Here is a 15250-nt window from a genome sequence, read left to right on the forward strand (position 1 = left end):
ATTAGGTTGAGTTTACGTTAACTCATAGAAATCAAATATTCGAATAAATCGATTACCATAATTACTATTTATAATTTAATTTTTGAAAACTTCTATCCACTGTTATTTTTTTAAAATTATTTTTATCAAATATTTATTTTTGTACTAATGAGTCATCGGTGATATTGATTCGTAAAAATTACATGTTTATGCGAAATTATACATTCTAATAAATAAGTTTTAAAAATGTTTAATTTTTTTTCAAAACCTGATCCAAAAGGTCTGTATATTATTTTGTTTAATAAGTATTGCGATTTATTTAATGTTAATTTTACAATTCTAGAACAACAACGACAAGCTGATCGAGCTCTTCGGAAAGCTGGTCGTGACATCGAACGAGATCAACAAAAATTAGAAAATGAAGAGAAAAAGTTGGTAAGCATTAAAAAAAAAGCACTAAAGTAAAATTTTTAAGTTTTAACAACGATAATAGATTTTTCTTTTGCTAGGAATTAGAAATAAAAAGAGCTGCTAAAGAAGGAAACAATGATGCATGTCGAATATTAGCAAAACAATTAATTGAATTACGTAAACAAAAAAATAGAAACCTTGCAGCACGAGGTAAAATCCAAAGTGTTGGTGTACAGAATAAAAATATGGTAGCAAATGCTAAACTAGCTAATATAATGGGAACGACATCAAAAACTATGGGCGACATGAATAAGATAATGAATCCAGAAAAAATTGGTAGAGATTTAAGTACGTTCTCAAGAGAAGCAATGAAAATGGATATGACTGAAGAAATGAGTAAGTGTTTTAGAAATTAAATTAATCAAAATACTTCTCATGAGATAAGAATCTAAACTCTAGTTTATAGGCTACAAAATAGGTCTATAAACTACAAAAATACCACTTAGATTATAATTAAAGTAGGAAGTTTGAAGCGAAAATTATAAAAATAATAAAGACAGATATTTCGGATTAAAGTCTGAGATCCTCCATGTGTAAAAACACTTAATAAGTTTACAGAAATATGTTTCGAACAAAAATTGTACACCCCGTATATATTAAATATATATCAAGGTATACTAATTTGAGTCCCAAGTTTGTAACGCTTAAAAATATTGATGCTACGAACAAAATTTTGGTATAGGTGCTCATAAAATCAACTAATTAGCCCATTCTCGTTTGTCCGTTAGTCCGTAGACACGATAACTCAAAAACGAAAAGAGCTATCAAGTTTAAATTTTTATAGCTTACTCAGGACGTAAAATGTGAGTTTGAGCTCGTAAATGAAATATAGCTATTAATTGGATCTTGGGTCCGTAGGACCCATCTTGTAAACCGTTAGAGGCTGAACAAAAGTTTAAATGTAAAAAATGTTCCTTACAAACAAATAAACAACTTTTGCTTGAAACATTTTTTCGTAAAAATGATTGTTTACCCGTGAGAGCGCAAATTATGACAAAACTTCGGTATTAGGACAAAACTTTGGTGTCTATTTTCTTCAAAACCATAAAAGATAGGAAGTTAAAAATTTGCAGGTAGCTTCAACTAGTGGTCTTGTGAAATATTCTTAAAAAAACAAAACAAATGTTCCTCTTATAAAGACCTGCACAATGAGCCAATTTAAAATAATTTTGAGTGAAATTTTAGTTCAATATTATTTGTTAGTCCATGTTGAAACTGTCTTATATGACAAAATTTTCCCGGTTATTCAAATTTATTTAGATCTATAGAATATATAAATACAATGACTTAAAAAGTTAATTTTTTATTTTTAGTTAATGATACTTTAGATGATATGTTAACCGAATCTGGAGACGAAGAAGAAAGTACTAACATTGTTAGTCAAGTTTTAGATGAAATTGGAATTGAAATTAGTGGAAAGGTAATTATACAAACCATTTTAAACGATAGATTGGTTAATTTTTGTTCTAAAAACTGGGCCAAATTCGCTACCCGGTGAAAGAATGAGATTGAATAGCACGATGGGACGCGGCTTTTGGCCCACATAGTATATTATTCAGATTTGATTGTTTATTTTTAAAAAAAAGACGAAGATTAATGAAAGACGTTTGTAATAAAAGGTCTAAAAAGTATTTTAGGTTCCTTGGAAAATTATCAGTGATAACACAATTACAAACATGTGTCTTCTTCCGACTTATAGCTAGCAATCGCCATTTTTAAATACTTATTAGAGCAATTTTATCTATTAAATACGACTATTAGTGCAATATTATTATTAATATGTAATTTTTTTATAGATGAAAGATGCACCTACGCCAAGTGGTAAAATTGGTGCAACAGATTCACAAATCGAAGCGCAGCTTGCTAAATTAAAAATGCCAGAATAGCGAATATATTTTTTAAACGTATATTAATATATTTTGTATAGATTATATTTTTTCTTTATTCAATTTCATAATCATTTTATTTATTTAATATACCTAATAGAATTCCATTCCTGTTTTAATTCAATTAATTTTATAAGCATTACGAATTTAAGAAAAATAATAGGTGTATATGAATAGCACTAAATGAGAAATGACACCCTTCCTGTTAGAATTGGTAAGTATCAGTTGGAAAATAGGTAAGTTAAATTTCACTTGGATGAGTAATCGCTTGGGAAAATTGTCCCAAAACGTTGTCCTTCAAAACGTCATACCGAAAAAAATTTTGATATCACGTTCATCTCCCTCTCCCACATACTTAGTCATTAATTTCGGTTTTAACACTGCTTTATTGCTAACATTTTACAATAAATTGTTTTCGTTTTTAACCCCCGGCCAAAAAAGGGGTGTTATAAGTTTGACCGCTATGTGTGTGTCTGTCTGTCTGTCTGTCTGTGGCCTCGTAGCGCCTAAACGGATGAACCGATTTTGATTTTTTTTTGTTTCGTTTGAAAGGTAATTTAATGGAGAGTGTTCCTACATACGTTTCAAGTGCATTTGTCGGAGGTTTTATAAATTTGGTAAATTTCATTTGTGTAAGGAAATTTTTAGTTTTTGTTATACAATAACTTAAAAGAGTTTATTGCGCTTTATGTTTGAATTTTTGGTTTATGCTTGAAATTATCAGCTGATAAAAGATATACCATAAGTATTGCCGATTGTTTAGAATTCCCGGCCACAGACTTTATCCATTAAATTTGTTACAAAACACGTAATATGCAATTATTTTTCTCCAATATAATTCCAAACATGTTTATTAAAGTTAAATCATTATTTGAAATTAGCTTAGTACAGAATTATTATCTTTTACGATTAATTGTTGTTCGGTATAATAATGAGCATTCCTTTTTTTCGAACTCCAAAAAAAAAAATCGTTGCCGTGTTCTATTAATTTTCCATCCGTTATATACTCTTCCTATAATTAGTAAAAGAGATATTAATAATAAATATAATCACCTAAGAGCACCTAATAAAATAAGCACCTAAAAGAAAAACATATTCGTTCTAAAATCATATCAAATCATATGTAATAATTATCGGATGTGCAAGGTGCAACATACGCACATATATATTTTTTTTGTCTCAGTGCCGTACACTGAGTGTGAGTATAAAAGGATGGTGCCTTAAGCCTTTACAGTATAATAATACTGTCCTTTTTTACTTACACTTAACATAAATAGTGTATTCAGTATAGTACAAAAAAATATACATTTTTGTATTTACACTTTACACGAAACGTTCAAAAATACACGCTAGCTCATGACCAGCTTTATTTGATCATAAGCGTAGTTTAAGGGGGCTTACAAAGTTATTCAAATTTTAAAAACGTAATAATTCTATTTTTTCAACTTTTATCAATTGTTGTCTCGAAAATTAAGAAAATTACAAAACTACTTTTTTGTTTAAAATTGATCAGAAAATACAAAAATTTAAATCATTTAGCAAAATTGGGTGCAATTGTTGAGTATTTTTTGAGTTTTTCGTTCACAACAATTATAATGAAACTAGAACAAATTTCTATCCCAAAAATTCTCGTTCAGGTTGAAATATGTATATGCAGTTTCTTTTACTAAGTCACTCGTAGTATCTTGTATATTTTAAATTGAGCACCTCAAACAACTACGATAGCCATGTAAAAGTGTCTCGGGAATAAAATTATATACCACTTTAAAGTACATTCGCTAATAAAAGTAATATAATATCCCCTAAAAAGAATTTTGTATGAAAAATTTTATTATATTCTCTATTTCGTATAATCTCCCATCAACTTTTAAGAAATTTAGTTCCTCTTCTCTGTAATATACGCCTGTGAAATTAATGACAATGAATTTAGTTATGAATAAAGCATGGAAATACAATAAAAGAAAATAAACTTTTATTTATTTTGTTTCAACATAAAACGCTTTTAAGAATGTAATCAGATTTACAATAAACATTTTATTTGTACACTTTTCTTTGCTGTATGTTTGAAACTTTCAAAATAACACTTTTTGTTTTTTATTCTAGAATATTTCCATAGTAATTATTGCTACATTCAAGCAATTACCAGAAAGTTCTTCGTCATTCACCGTTGTATTATGCGAATGACCGAAGTTCACCGAAGTTAATACGTCTTTTAATCGGATCAGTTTGTCTTCAACTCTTCAAGCAACTCTACAAATCATATATCCTGTGCTATAACCGCATTGCGCGATTCAATTGATACTAATAAAGCGATTTTTAAATAAAACTATTGATTATTCTAGATAAAAAAAACGTGGTTATATTTAATAATTTTGTGTGAAAATGGCTGCTATGTCTGTGATTGGAATTGATTTTGGTAATGAATCTTGCTATGTTGCGGTCGCCAAATCCGGCGGTATCGAAACTATTGCTAACGATTATAGTTTACGAGCAACACCGTAAGTACATGATTTGTTCAATGTTTTTATTAAAATTTAATCAATATATTATTTCCTTAGTCATTAGGCCAATATATTTCAAAAAATATTTTTATCGTAAAAGTACATAACCTTTTAGTTATTACACCCACTAATGAATTGATGTATCAAATCTAACTTTACCTTATTCGGTAATATAATGATGTAATTTTATTATTTACTATAATGCCGAATTACCTAATTAGCCAATTTTAATTCATATTTGATCTAAATTCTTTCGCAGTTAACCAATTGTCTCACAATACAGCTCCACTACACATGTAACATTAGTTATATTTACGAAACTATTGGCATGTGACTTCGAAGGCTTGGATTTTTTAACTAATCAAATAAGTTTGTGGATTAACTAATGCTTAAGTGAAACATTTTTGGGTTACCCATTTTTGTGAGACAATGAGTTTTTCTAGATGTAATACACCCGCCTCTATAAAATACGTATAAACGATTTTTTTTTTCGAAACTAATTTTCTACCAACTTTATCTAAAATTGATCTGTTCTGCGAAAAATTAAAAGAAATAATCCTTTGAATGACTTGCATAACGATTTGCATCTATAATTGAAGTTCTCTTGCTTGTGGTAGACATAAAGCGCCAAAGATGAAAGTTACATATTTTTTCTTTTTATTTATCTAATACAATTATGTAAATATTATGAAAAAATAAAGATTATTGATCCCTCTAAGCCAAATTAAAATCGTTATAACAGGAGCTTAATGTACGAGCAAAAATTTTACGAATGACCAAAACGATATTTGTGTCTGTTATACTCCATCTGTTCCTATTTATTACCATCAATTACTGTCTAAACTATTCGGCTTGCAAAAAAATGTTTTAAACAAAAATGTTTGCCAGTTATGAATCAAAATTAGGTTTTAATTGAAAACCGGAAAACTTAGATTGAATTTAATGTCCGTATATGATAAGTACCTTTGAAATTAACATTTTTCGTTTGAATCATTTTCCTCGCTTAAACTTTTTTTTTTCTAGTTTCGCATATATGTCAAGTTTAAAAAGACACTCTGTATTTTAGAGTATGTAATAAGTTTAGTATTAAGTTTGTAATTCTTAGAAATAATTGAAAGTAGAAATAAAATTTTGGTACAGGTGTGCATCAAATGATCTTATTAGTTTATTTTCACATATTCGCTTGGTGGCCCGTGTGCGGGATAACTCAAAAAGACAAGAGATAGGGTGCTAAATTTTCTACAGGCCTTTCGCACCCCCACAAGCATTAGGAACTCATTCTTAAATTGCATTATCATGGTGGCCACTGTTTTTTCAAAATGATATTCCCTGACTTTTCTATGTTTCAAATTGCCCTGATCAAATTAATACTTTTACATTGCTATGAAAGAAAGTGGAACGAGAATTTTATAAAACACGAGGATGAAAAATTTACCACGGGAACTAAAATTAATGCTTGCCGGTTTTCAATTAACTTCATTTAGGTACTGACAACATGCTCAAATAGTTTTAGCAGTTTCGGAGCACCAAGTGCAGACCGTGCACCAAATTAGCAACGAGTGACGTACACAATAAGAGTAATTACGATTAGCTAATTCATACTGATGATGACTACTTGATAGTCGAAATACGTATTTATATAATACAAAAATTGATCTAGGAAATTGGCGCAAAAATCGAAAGTTATTTAACATTCAGTATCTTTAAACAATTATTCTAGCTGTACTTGGCCACCACTAGTTATGTCTCATGGTGAATTCACATAGGGACGAGCGACACGCGATTAACAACTGCACTACATGAAATTATTGTTAAGCATTGAATCAAAAGTCGAAAAATTCTGTTTCTAATCGTGTGTCGATCATAGCCCGTCGTCTTATTGCTTAAAAAGCACCAATCAGCAAAACTAACGTTTCCCTATTTAATTTATAGCTTCTTCAGGCGCTATACAAAAAATATACGTATAAATTATTGAAAACACTAATTATTGTTTTTTTGAATTAGTGCTTTTAATAATTTATATGTATATTTTTGTACAGAGCCTGAAGAAGCTATATATTAAATATGGAAACGTTGTAATTAAAGGTTTGCCGATTGGTGCTTATTCTTTGATCCAGAATATCTCTTATTCTGATAGAAGTATTTAAGATTATTGTGGAACATTTTCATGCAACACATTGTATTTCCCGAACACACCCGTCTATTCTATGAAGTTTGACATAAAATTGAAATTACTAATTTGAGCTTTCTTTAAATTTCCAGAACATATGTTGCGTTCGCTCAAAAAAATCGTATACTTGGTGTGGCTGCCAAAAATCAACAAGTTACAAATATGAAAAACACCGTATATAATTTCAAACGGTTATTAGGTCGTTTCTACAATGATCCAGATGCTCAGCGAGAGTTAAAACTGTTACCTTATCGATCAGTACAAACAGATAATGGAAAAATTGGTATCAAGGTAAGATTTTTTAAGTTCATTTTTTCTCAAAATGGATTATTCTTCTAAGAGCCGGTATAAGGTCGATCTTCATTCACCTGATAACCAAATGAGACCCATTTTTTATGAAGTTTTATCTATCGAAAAACAAGTTCTTGATTATTTTTAATTAAATTAATTTTAATCAATTTTACCATGAACGGTTTTTTTCAGGCTAACATTTCGATTGGATCTACGCCGATTTGTTAATCAATCGAAATTGGTATCACAAGAAACATAATTTAATTACGAAAGTAACGATATAGGCTTGCCAGCAAAAAATCGTTCATGGAAAAAATTGATTAAAATTAATTTGATTACAAAATAGCCATGAATACTTTTCGATAGCGTAATCGGAAAAAATGAAACAGAAAATTTTATAGATCCGGAGTATTGTTGTAAGTACGAGTTGAGTTTGTCGACTATAGAGGAATTGGTTCAATTCTGAAGTTTTTAACCCTTGCGTTCAAAAATGGGATACTATTACAGAAATTTTTTTCGGTCCATTTTTTCTTAAATCCGGATCATAGGCGTGTTTATAAATCAATAAAATTTCATTAAAATATGTTTCATTTGGTTATAAGATGGGTGAAATTCGACCATATTACATTTCCTGTACTATGCATTTAAAATTTTCTAAAATCATTATTATTTTTTTTAACTCGATGTATTTTATTAAGAAAATAAGTTTGGGGATACCGTAAACTCGATAGGTTGAGTTGTTAAATAATATTTTTTGTAACAACAACCGTAATAATTTTACTAAAAATAAATTTAAAAGGTCACATCAATTTTATTGAGAAATTGGTTTATAAGTGTTTCGTAACCTTTTCGGTTCGCATATATGCTTAGAATATATATATATACAGAGCGTACAATAAGTATCAGATTGATTTCTCGATAGGGACCAGGAATAAAAAAATTCCCTCTACAAAAATTAGATAATAAAAGAGTTAATAACTAAAAAGATAATTTATTTTTCTGTTAATTAAAAAAACTGAACATATTTAAAAAATTCATATAGGGGAGGAATTTTTACTCTTCCATAGAGATTTTGTAGTTAAGTGATAAAATAATAAACAAACGAAAATCAATAACCTTAAAAAATTCCAGATCAAGATAAAGTAGTTTAACAAAATCGAAAATTCAATACAAAAACCATTGCCTCCATGAATTCCGGTTTCAAACCCCGCTTGAGTCGAATTCTTTTTCCAATATTATTTTTCTTTTAGTAGAAACGAAGTGTCTCGTTGTGTACAATTAGCTTTTTATTTTATTTTAAACAAGTGAGCGGTAGAAATTTCTTTTTTAATAAAATAAGATTTTGAAAAAAAGTAGCTTTATTTTTGAAGCTTTATTAAGGCAAATTCTAATAATATTTATTAGTACTGAAGAAAACATGAATAAGATTTTCAGTAAAAACAAAATTCTTAGGAATTATATAACTTTTTTTTTTTTTTATATAATTGTTAAAATATTGATTATACTCATGTATGTAAATGGAAAGTGGCCATAAAAAATTATTCTCATTATCGTTACCTGAGAACGTCGATTATCTAACTAGATTCAAAGTCAGCCTGGGCATGAAAACTGATTAGTCAGGATAATAATAACTGATAATATATCAAGGTATACTTTTAGTTTATATATATATTGTATATTAAGTTTTGTCTCAAGTTTGTAACGCTTAAAAATATTGATGCCTACGAACAAAATAGGTTTTCATTATGACTGTACAAAATTTCAAATCAATATTCCTTATAAATAACGAAAATATGAGATTTTGAGGAGGGCTTTTTTACTTTTTTTAGGATTTTATTGTAACCCTTATTGTACACCGTAGGAAACTACTTTACTAGTTTCTATTTTATAGCTTCTTTACTATGCACTCACTTATCGTTTTACCTGAATAAAGTCGACTACTAAGTTCTCGCATAATTACTATAACCGTGTGAACTTACCTTTATAGTTATTGATATGATAGTTTTTTATTGGCCTCCAATAACCTTCAATAATGTATATTTTATAGTATTTATTAAAATTATTATATTGTTTATATTACCTATACAACCGATAACTTTACGTTTGTGGAAATTAACGAGTAACGAACATTTTTATTATTAGAACACTAAACAACCTGTTGTAGCGTTTTATTAGAAAAACAATAGAGCAACAATAAACGCTAAGTCCACTTTGTATACTATGTGGTGGATTTAGGAGTTATACTGCTCTAAGCTGATATGATAGCTATGTAGTTCTAGAAACACAAATATTTTCTAAAAAGGTTTCTAATTCTTTGAAAGTTTTTAATATTATACAAAACTGACCAAATTTTTAAAGTCTTCTCCGTTCACTGTCCTTATTCAATACCACTTAATCTTTTTCGACCTCTTTTCTAGGTCAAAAATTTGTAAATCATGCCATTTCCTCGGTTTATTATTCAAACAACATGGACTATGCTCATTAATTATATAATTTTGATTACTAATAATAAGGGTGAAATGTGATTCTTTAGACGACAGGAGACTGTTGGCTTAAACAATCAAAAAATTTATTAAACAGTTCGAAAAATTTAATTGAAAATTTTTAATTAATAGGTTATTTTAGATTATGTGTAATTTTCCGCATAATCTAAATAGCTCACTTAACCTATGTCTAAATCCGCCACTGCGTGTATTTAACGTGAGAATAATTTTCATTTCATATTGATTATTCACAAATATAAAACATTAATTAGCAAATCTTGTAGCGATAAATAAAAATGTGAATCATTTACATTCGACAAAAAATTTTTTATCTATCGACCTTGAGATAAATATTATACAATCATTTTAGGGTGAATGAATCTGATTCAGGATTTAATTCATTTGCTTGTATTATTTAAAATTAAATTGAATCAGTATTTCAATTCTAATTCTTTTTATACCAGATATCCCAAAACATTTACAAACTTTTCTTTAAGATAAGTATTTCGTTTAATATAAAATTTAGTAAATTGTAGTAAACTGCCGATCAGATCGGAAGCTAAAAACTTATCCTATCGATTAAGTATTGTGAACCATTATCGAATAAGAGATTTAAAAATTTCTTTTTGTATGAAATATGTTAAATTTTAGAGGTGTTCGAGTTACTGGACAGTTTCTTTCTTTGACCTAGAAAAATCATAATTCGATAGTACTAATCGATCTTGTGTAGAATTGTGATAGCAATAATTTTTATAGAAAATTGGTCCTGTTTTTGAAATGCCAAAATATCTAAACATATATCTTTCACCATCTTACTTAATCTTTTCAGGTGAATTACCTTGGTGAAGAGCATACATTCTCGCCAGAACAGTGTACAGCAATGTTATTAACAAAATTAAAAGATGTATCGGCGACTGCATTACAAACTCAAGTAAACGATTGTGTCATTTCTGTACCATCATACTTCACAAATGCCGAGCGTAAAGCATTACTGGATGCTGCGTCAATTGCTGGTAAGTTTTTGAAAATAATTATTTTTTTCTTTTATGTCTAACAAACCGTGAATCCTCTTCTGAAGTATCTTATTTCAATGTTTTATATTATTTTATTTTAATCAGTGATAATATTTGCATCTATAGAATTATTCTAGTAGGGTATCTTGTAACCGCAGACGGATGTCTAGTCCCCAAAAAGGTCATTGACTACGACTTATATGCCAACCAAATCAAATTTCTCTTCTCTTCAAACCGCAATTTCTTTTAACCTAAGAGAAGAGATCGTGTTATGTTTGACTGGGGGGTCTAAGCCATACGTTGTATCGGGTTTAAATTATATGTTATATCATACTTTTCATCTAAGCGGCGAAGAGCTTTCGGGATGCGCTTTTGTCTATACTATGCAAATACACAAGTGCGAAGATATAAAAACATTCTATTAATCCCCGTTTTTTTTAAAGATAGTTTCAACAATATACAATACGATGGGGATTCATAATATTAAAAAGTTTTCTCGTCAAAGATGCAATCCTGGCGGAAGAAAATTATCTACCGTTCGTAATTTTGTACAGACCACTGAACCCTAAGATTATGTATATAAGACGTGGACTTTCCCCATTTTTCTAAAAAAACGCTCATTAAAATGTTTTGAATTTGTGCCACTTTACATCCTATGAATGTCATTGAGAGGAAACGCGAATTAAATTATGCTAAAAGACCAGTAGAACTGAAGACTTATCGCCTTTTTGATAACTATTTAATAATAAAATGTCCTTTTGCAGGCCTAAACGTACTTCGTTTAATGAACGAAACAACAGCAACAGCGCTAGCATACGGTATTTATAAACAAGATTTGCCAGTACCAGAAGAGAAACCACGTAATGTAATATTTGTGGATTGTGGACATTCATCATTACAAGTATCAGCATGTGCATTCCATCGTGGTAAATTACGTATGCTTGCATCAGCTGCTGATCCAAATTTTGGTGGCCGTGATATAGATTTATATTTAGCTAATTACTTTTGTCAAGATTTTCAACAACGATATAAAATTGATGCAAAATCAAATCCAAGAGCGTTTGTACGTTTATTAGCTGAAGTTGAAAAATTAAAAAAACAAATGTCTGCTAATTCAACAGTATTACCACTAAATATTGAATGCTTTATGGAGGATAAAGATGTTCATGGTGAAATGAAACGGGCAGACATGGAAGCAATGTGTGCTGGTCTGTTTGAGCGTGCTGAACAAACATTAGTACAATGTTTACAACAATCAAGTAAGTTCAACTAATAAATTTTCTTAAACAAAGTGAGTGACCAGGAAATTAAATGTATAATGAGACTTGCTCATCTAAAGTTGAGCTAGCCTCCATCCGAAAGTAAATTTGTAAATCTAAAAGAAAAAAAATTGTATAACAATAATTATGATCTAATTAGATCTAAAGTGATTTCCGAACTCAACATACCTATTCTTTCATAAAAATATTAGCAAAAAAGATTTTATTTATATAATAATTAATGCTAAATTGATGCTATATTTTGAAATTTTGTAATAGTTCGACAGGAAATTTTATTTAAACTGAGCTTAGCATCTCTCCCAAAATTTGTAAAACATAAATGAAAAACTGGGTACATCAAAAATCAAGTGCTCTTAAAAATTGCTGAATGTAAATATTGTGTCATAAAAATTCACACTTAAACGCTGCTTGCGCTATCTTACGTAAGCGAATACTTTAAAGCGCAGTAGAAATAAATTTAGGCGTTAACGTATTATTTTTAATGTAATAAATGCGTTAGTAACGATAACGAAAAGTCAATTAACTAATCATGATTTTTCTTATTTTTAGAATTACGGCCTGATGATATTCATTCCGTGGAAATAGTTGGTGGTTCAACAAGAATTCCAGCATTAAAACAATTAATTGAAAAAGTATTTGGACGAACACCAAGTACAACTTTAAATCAAGATGAAGCTGTTTCACGTGGTTGTGCATTACAATGTGCTATGCTATCGCCAGCTGTACGTGTTCGTGACTTTAGTGTAACTGATGTACAACCATATCCAATTAAATTAAGTTGGGATGCAAGTATGGGTGAAGATGCAGAAGGTGAAATGGAAGTATTTCCAGCTAATCATCCAACACCATTTTCAAAGTTACTCACGTTTTATAGACGTGAGCCATTTGCAATTCGTGCATCTTATTCTGAAAACGTTCCGTATCCAGTACCTGAAATTGGTAAGTAACTACAATTAAAATTTAAAATAAAAAGGATTAGCCGAGCTCTAAAACTTGGAGCGTATTTATTTCCTTTCATTTTTTTTTCTTATTCACCTGAATAATGAATGTAACACTTTCTTGTTTACTTGAGAATTTTCTCACGGGATGGGATAAAAATGTTAAGTCCTCCAAAAAAGCATCATCAATTCGATTAGCCCACTCAAAACATTAAAAACCTCACAAAACTTTAGCGAGATCATAGTGGTGCAAACACGTAAGGTTGATAGGTGTCCTTAAACTTTTAATGATCATAGGAATTCGAAGTCTATAATTTTAGGCGAGCATATTCGATTTTACTTTATAACTATTTTCTTGAGTCAAAAATCAATTGAATCTAATGACTTTTTGGCTTACTGATGTTTAAAATGTTTCTTATCGTCAAACAAATTTTGTTTGTAATTATCTTAATTCCTAAGATATCATTTGGATTAAAATGGATTAAATTAATAGAAAATGTGCCAAACTTCCAAATAGGCAATTCATTTCTAAGAGAGCGTTTCTTCAGAAATGCGAATTTGCATATTATTTCAATCTTTTAAAAGAGTTGAAAAGACTAAAATATTTTTGTTTTTTTCATTTAAAGGTGAATGGATTATAAAAGATGTAAAACCAACATCTGAGGGTGATTCACAAAAAGTTAAAGTAAAAGTTCGTATTAATATTCATGGAATTTTAAGTATCTCAAGTGCATCATTGATGGAACGTAAAGAAACAGAAGAAGCTGATAACGCAGAACAACAGAATCAAAAACAAGATGGTCAACAGCAAAACCAAGAAAACAATGTAGAAAATGGTGAAGTAAATAATGCCGGTGGGAATCAAGATAGTCAAAATATGGAAAATCCCACTGAGGTAGGTGGTGGATCAGGAACGAGTTGGACGCAAAGGATAACCACCTGGTTTAGTAAGCCGGTAGGTGGTTACCCCGAGCGAAAATTACTATACCAAGTAAATCTATAATTAATCATTTTTTATGTTTTAGAATGAAACAACTGATAAAAAGAAACGAAAGCAGATTGTTAAAACAATTGATTTACCAATTGAAGCCCGTACGCATGGCTTCAGTTCTCATGAGTTGAACAACTTAGTTGAGCAAGAATGCAAAATGATTTCAGCTGATCGACAAGAAAAGGAACGGGCCGATGCACGTAACGCCTTAGAAGAATATGTATACGAACTACGTGGAAAATTATCGTCTGATGGAGAATTAAGTGCATTTGTTACAGAAAGTGATCGTGTCAATCTTGTGAATCAATTAGATGCCATGGAAAATTGGTTATACGAAGAAGAAGGTGAAGATTGTAATCGTCAAATATACCATGATAAATTACAATCGTTAAAAACACAAGGTGAACCCATACAAGTACGTCGTTTGGAATATGATTTACGACCTCAAGTAATTGAACAATTAGCTGCATCATTACAAATTTCATCAAAAGCCTTGAACCAAATACGTGCACGTGATCCAAAGTATGCACATTTAAATGACGATGATGTCAATAAAATAGCACAAGCTATCGAAAAAACACATAATTGGCTAGAGGATGTACGTAGCAAATTATCAAATGCACCCAAACATTTACCACCGCCAGTGTATGTCAGTGAAATACGTCAAGAGAAGCAATCATTAGAGAGCACAATCAGTCCTATATTAAATAAACCACCACCAAAACCAGCAACTCCACCAAAGGATGACAAAGAAGGTGGTGATAACAACCAATCAGCGGATCAACAAGCAAATCAAGATCATACGAATAGTCAGAATAATGCAGATGAAAAAATGGATGTAGAATAAGTATCGAGATTTATTTAATAGATCCTATTTTTTATAATTACTTATTATTATATTAAAACTAAACAATTTACTTCTCCTTTTCTCCTGTTATCCCCCTTGCTCACCACACTTATCCTTATTTACCACACCGGAGATAATCCCTTCGAAACTCGCAATTAATGTGATTTTTTGTTTTGTGGTTTTTTTGTTTTTCGATAAATTTCTAGAACGGTTTACAGAACACCAAATATGTGCTGGTACATCAGTGTGTTATTTAAAAATTTGTACAAATTATTTTTTGTTTTTTTTTTTTTCATTTATATTTTGTTTTTATATAAAAGTCGGTATTTTTTTTTTCTTATTTGCTTTTAAAATTTAATTATTAATACTCGTAATAAGCGCCATCAAAATAATGTTTTTA

General features: G+C 29.7%; 2 protein-coding genes across 5 annotated transcripts; both read left to right on the top strand.

Annotated features, from left to right (window-relative positions):
* LOC123298185 (charged multivesicular body protein 2b) lies at positions 1–2367 on the top strand. The gene is made up of 5 exons (XM_044880115.1): positions 1–259; positions 323–414; positions 489–786; positions 1764–1870; positions 2247–2367. Exons 1-5 carry the CDS (start codon positions 226–228, stop codon positions 2334–2336), a joined length of 621 nt encoding a protein of 206 aa, XP_044736050.1. The 5' UTR covers positions 1–225; the 3' UTR covers positions 2337–2367.
* A 2189-nt stretch (positions 2368–4556) lies between these two features.
* Positions 4557–14887, top strand: LOC123297724 (heat shock 70 kDa protein 4). Of its 4 annotated transcripts, none has more exons than XM_044879482.1 (7): positions 4557–4834; positions 7100–7298; positions 10611–10794; positions 11559–12053; positions 12624–13013; positions 13639–13967; positions 14038–14887. In XM_044879482.1, the coding sequence occupies exons 1-7, from the start codon at positions 4719–4721 to the stop codon at positions 14848–14850; spliced, it is 2526 nt and encodes an 841-aa protein (XP_044735417.1). In that variant the 5' UTR covers positions 4557–4718; the 3' UTR covers positions 14851–14887. The 4 variants fall into 4 exon arrangements, with proteins under 4 accessions (XP_044735417.1, XP_044735418.1, XP_044735420.1 ...); XM_044879483.1 differs by having other exon boundaries at positions 14059–14887; XM_044879485.1 differs by having other exon boundaries at positions 4558–4834; positions 13639–13853.
* Positions 14888–15250: the final 363 nt, after the last annotated feature.

Source organism: Chrysoperla carnea, chromosome 4 (genome assembly GCF_905475395.1).
Source record: "Chrysoperla carnea chromosome 4, inChrCarn1.1, whole genome shotgun sequence".
Classification (NCBI taxonomy): domain Eukaryota; kingdom Metazoa; phylum Arthropoda; class Insecta; order Neuroptera; family Chrysopidae; genus Chrysoperla; species Chrysoperla carnea.

Excerpts from the sequence above, each read along its gene's own strand:
- LOC123297724 (XM_044879482.1), top strand. The coding sequence starts at position 4,719 with ATGGCTGCTATGTCTGTGATTGGAATTGATTTTGGTAATGAATCTTGC. Across the intron at positions 7,299-10,610 it reads ATGGAAAAATTGGTATCAAG|GTGAATTACCTTGGTGAAGA; the intron begins GTAAGATTTTTT and ends TAATCTTTTCAG. Across the intron at positions 13,014-13,638 it reads GTATCCAGTACCTGAAATTG|GTGAATGGATTATAAAAGAT; the intron begins GTAAGTAACTAC and ends TTTCATTTAAAG.
- LOC123298185 (XM_044880115.1), top strand. The coding sequence starts at position 226 with ATGTTTAATTTTTTTTCAAAACCTGATCCAAAAG. Across the intron at positions 415-488 it reads AAAATGAAGAGAAAAAGTTG|GAATTAGAAATAAAAAGAGC; the intron begins GTAAGCATTAAA and ends TTCTTTTGCTAG. Across the intron at positions 787-1,763 it reads GGATATGACTGAAGAAATGA|TTAATGATACTTTAGATGAT; the intron begins GTAAGTGTTTTA and ends TTTTATTTTTAG.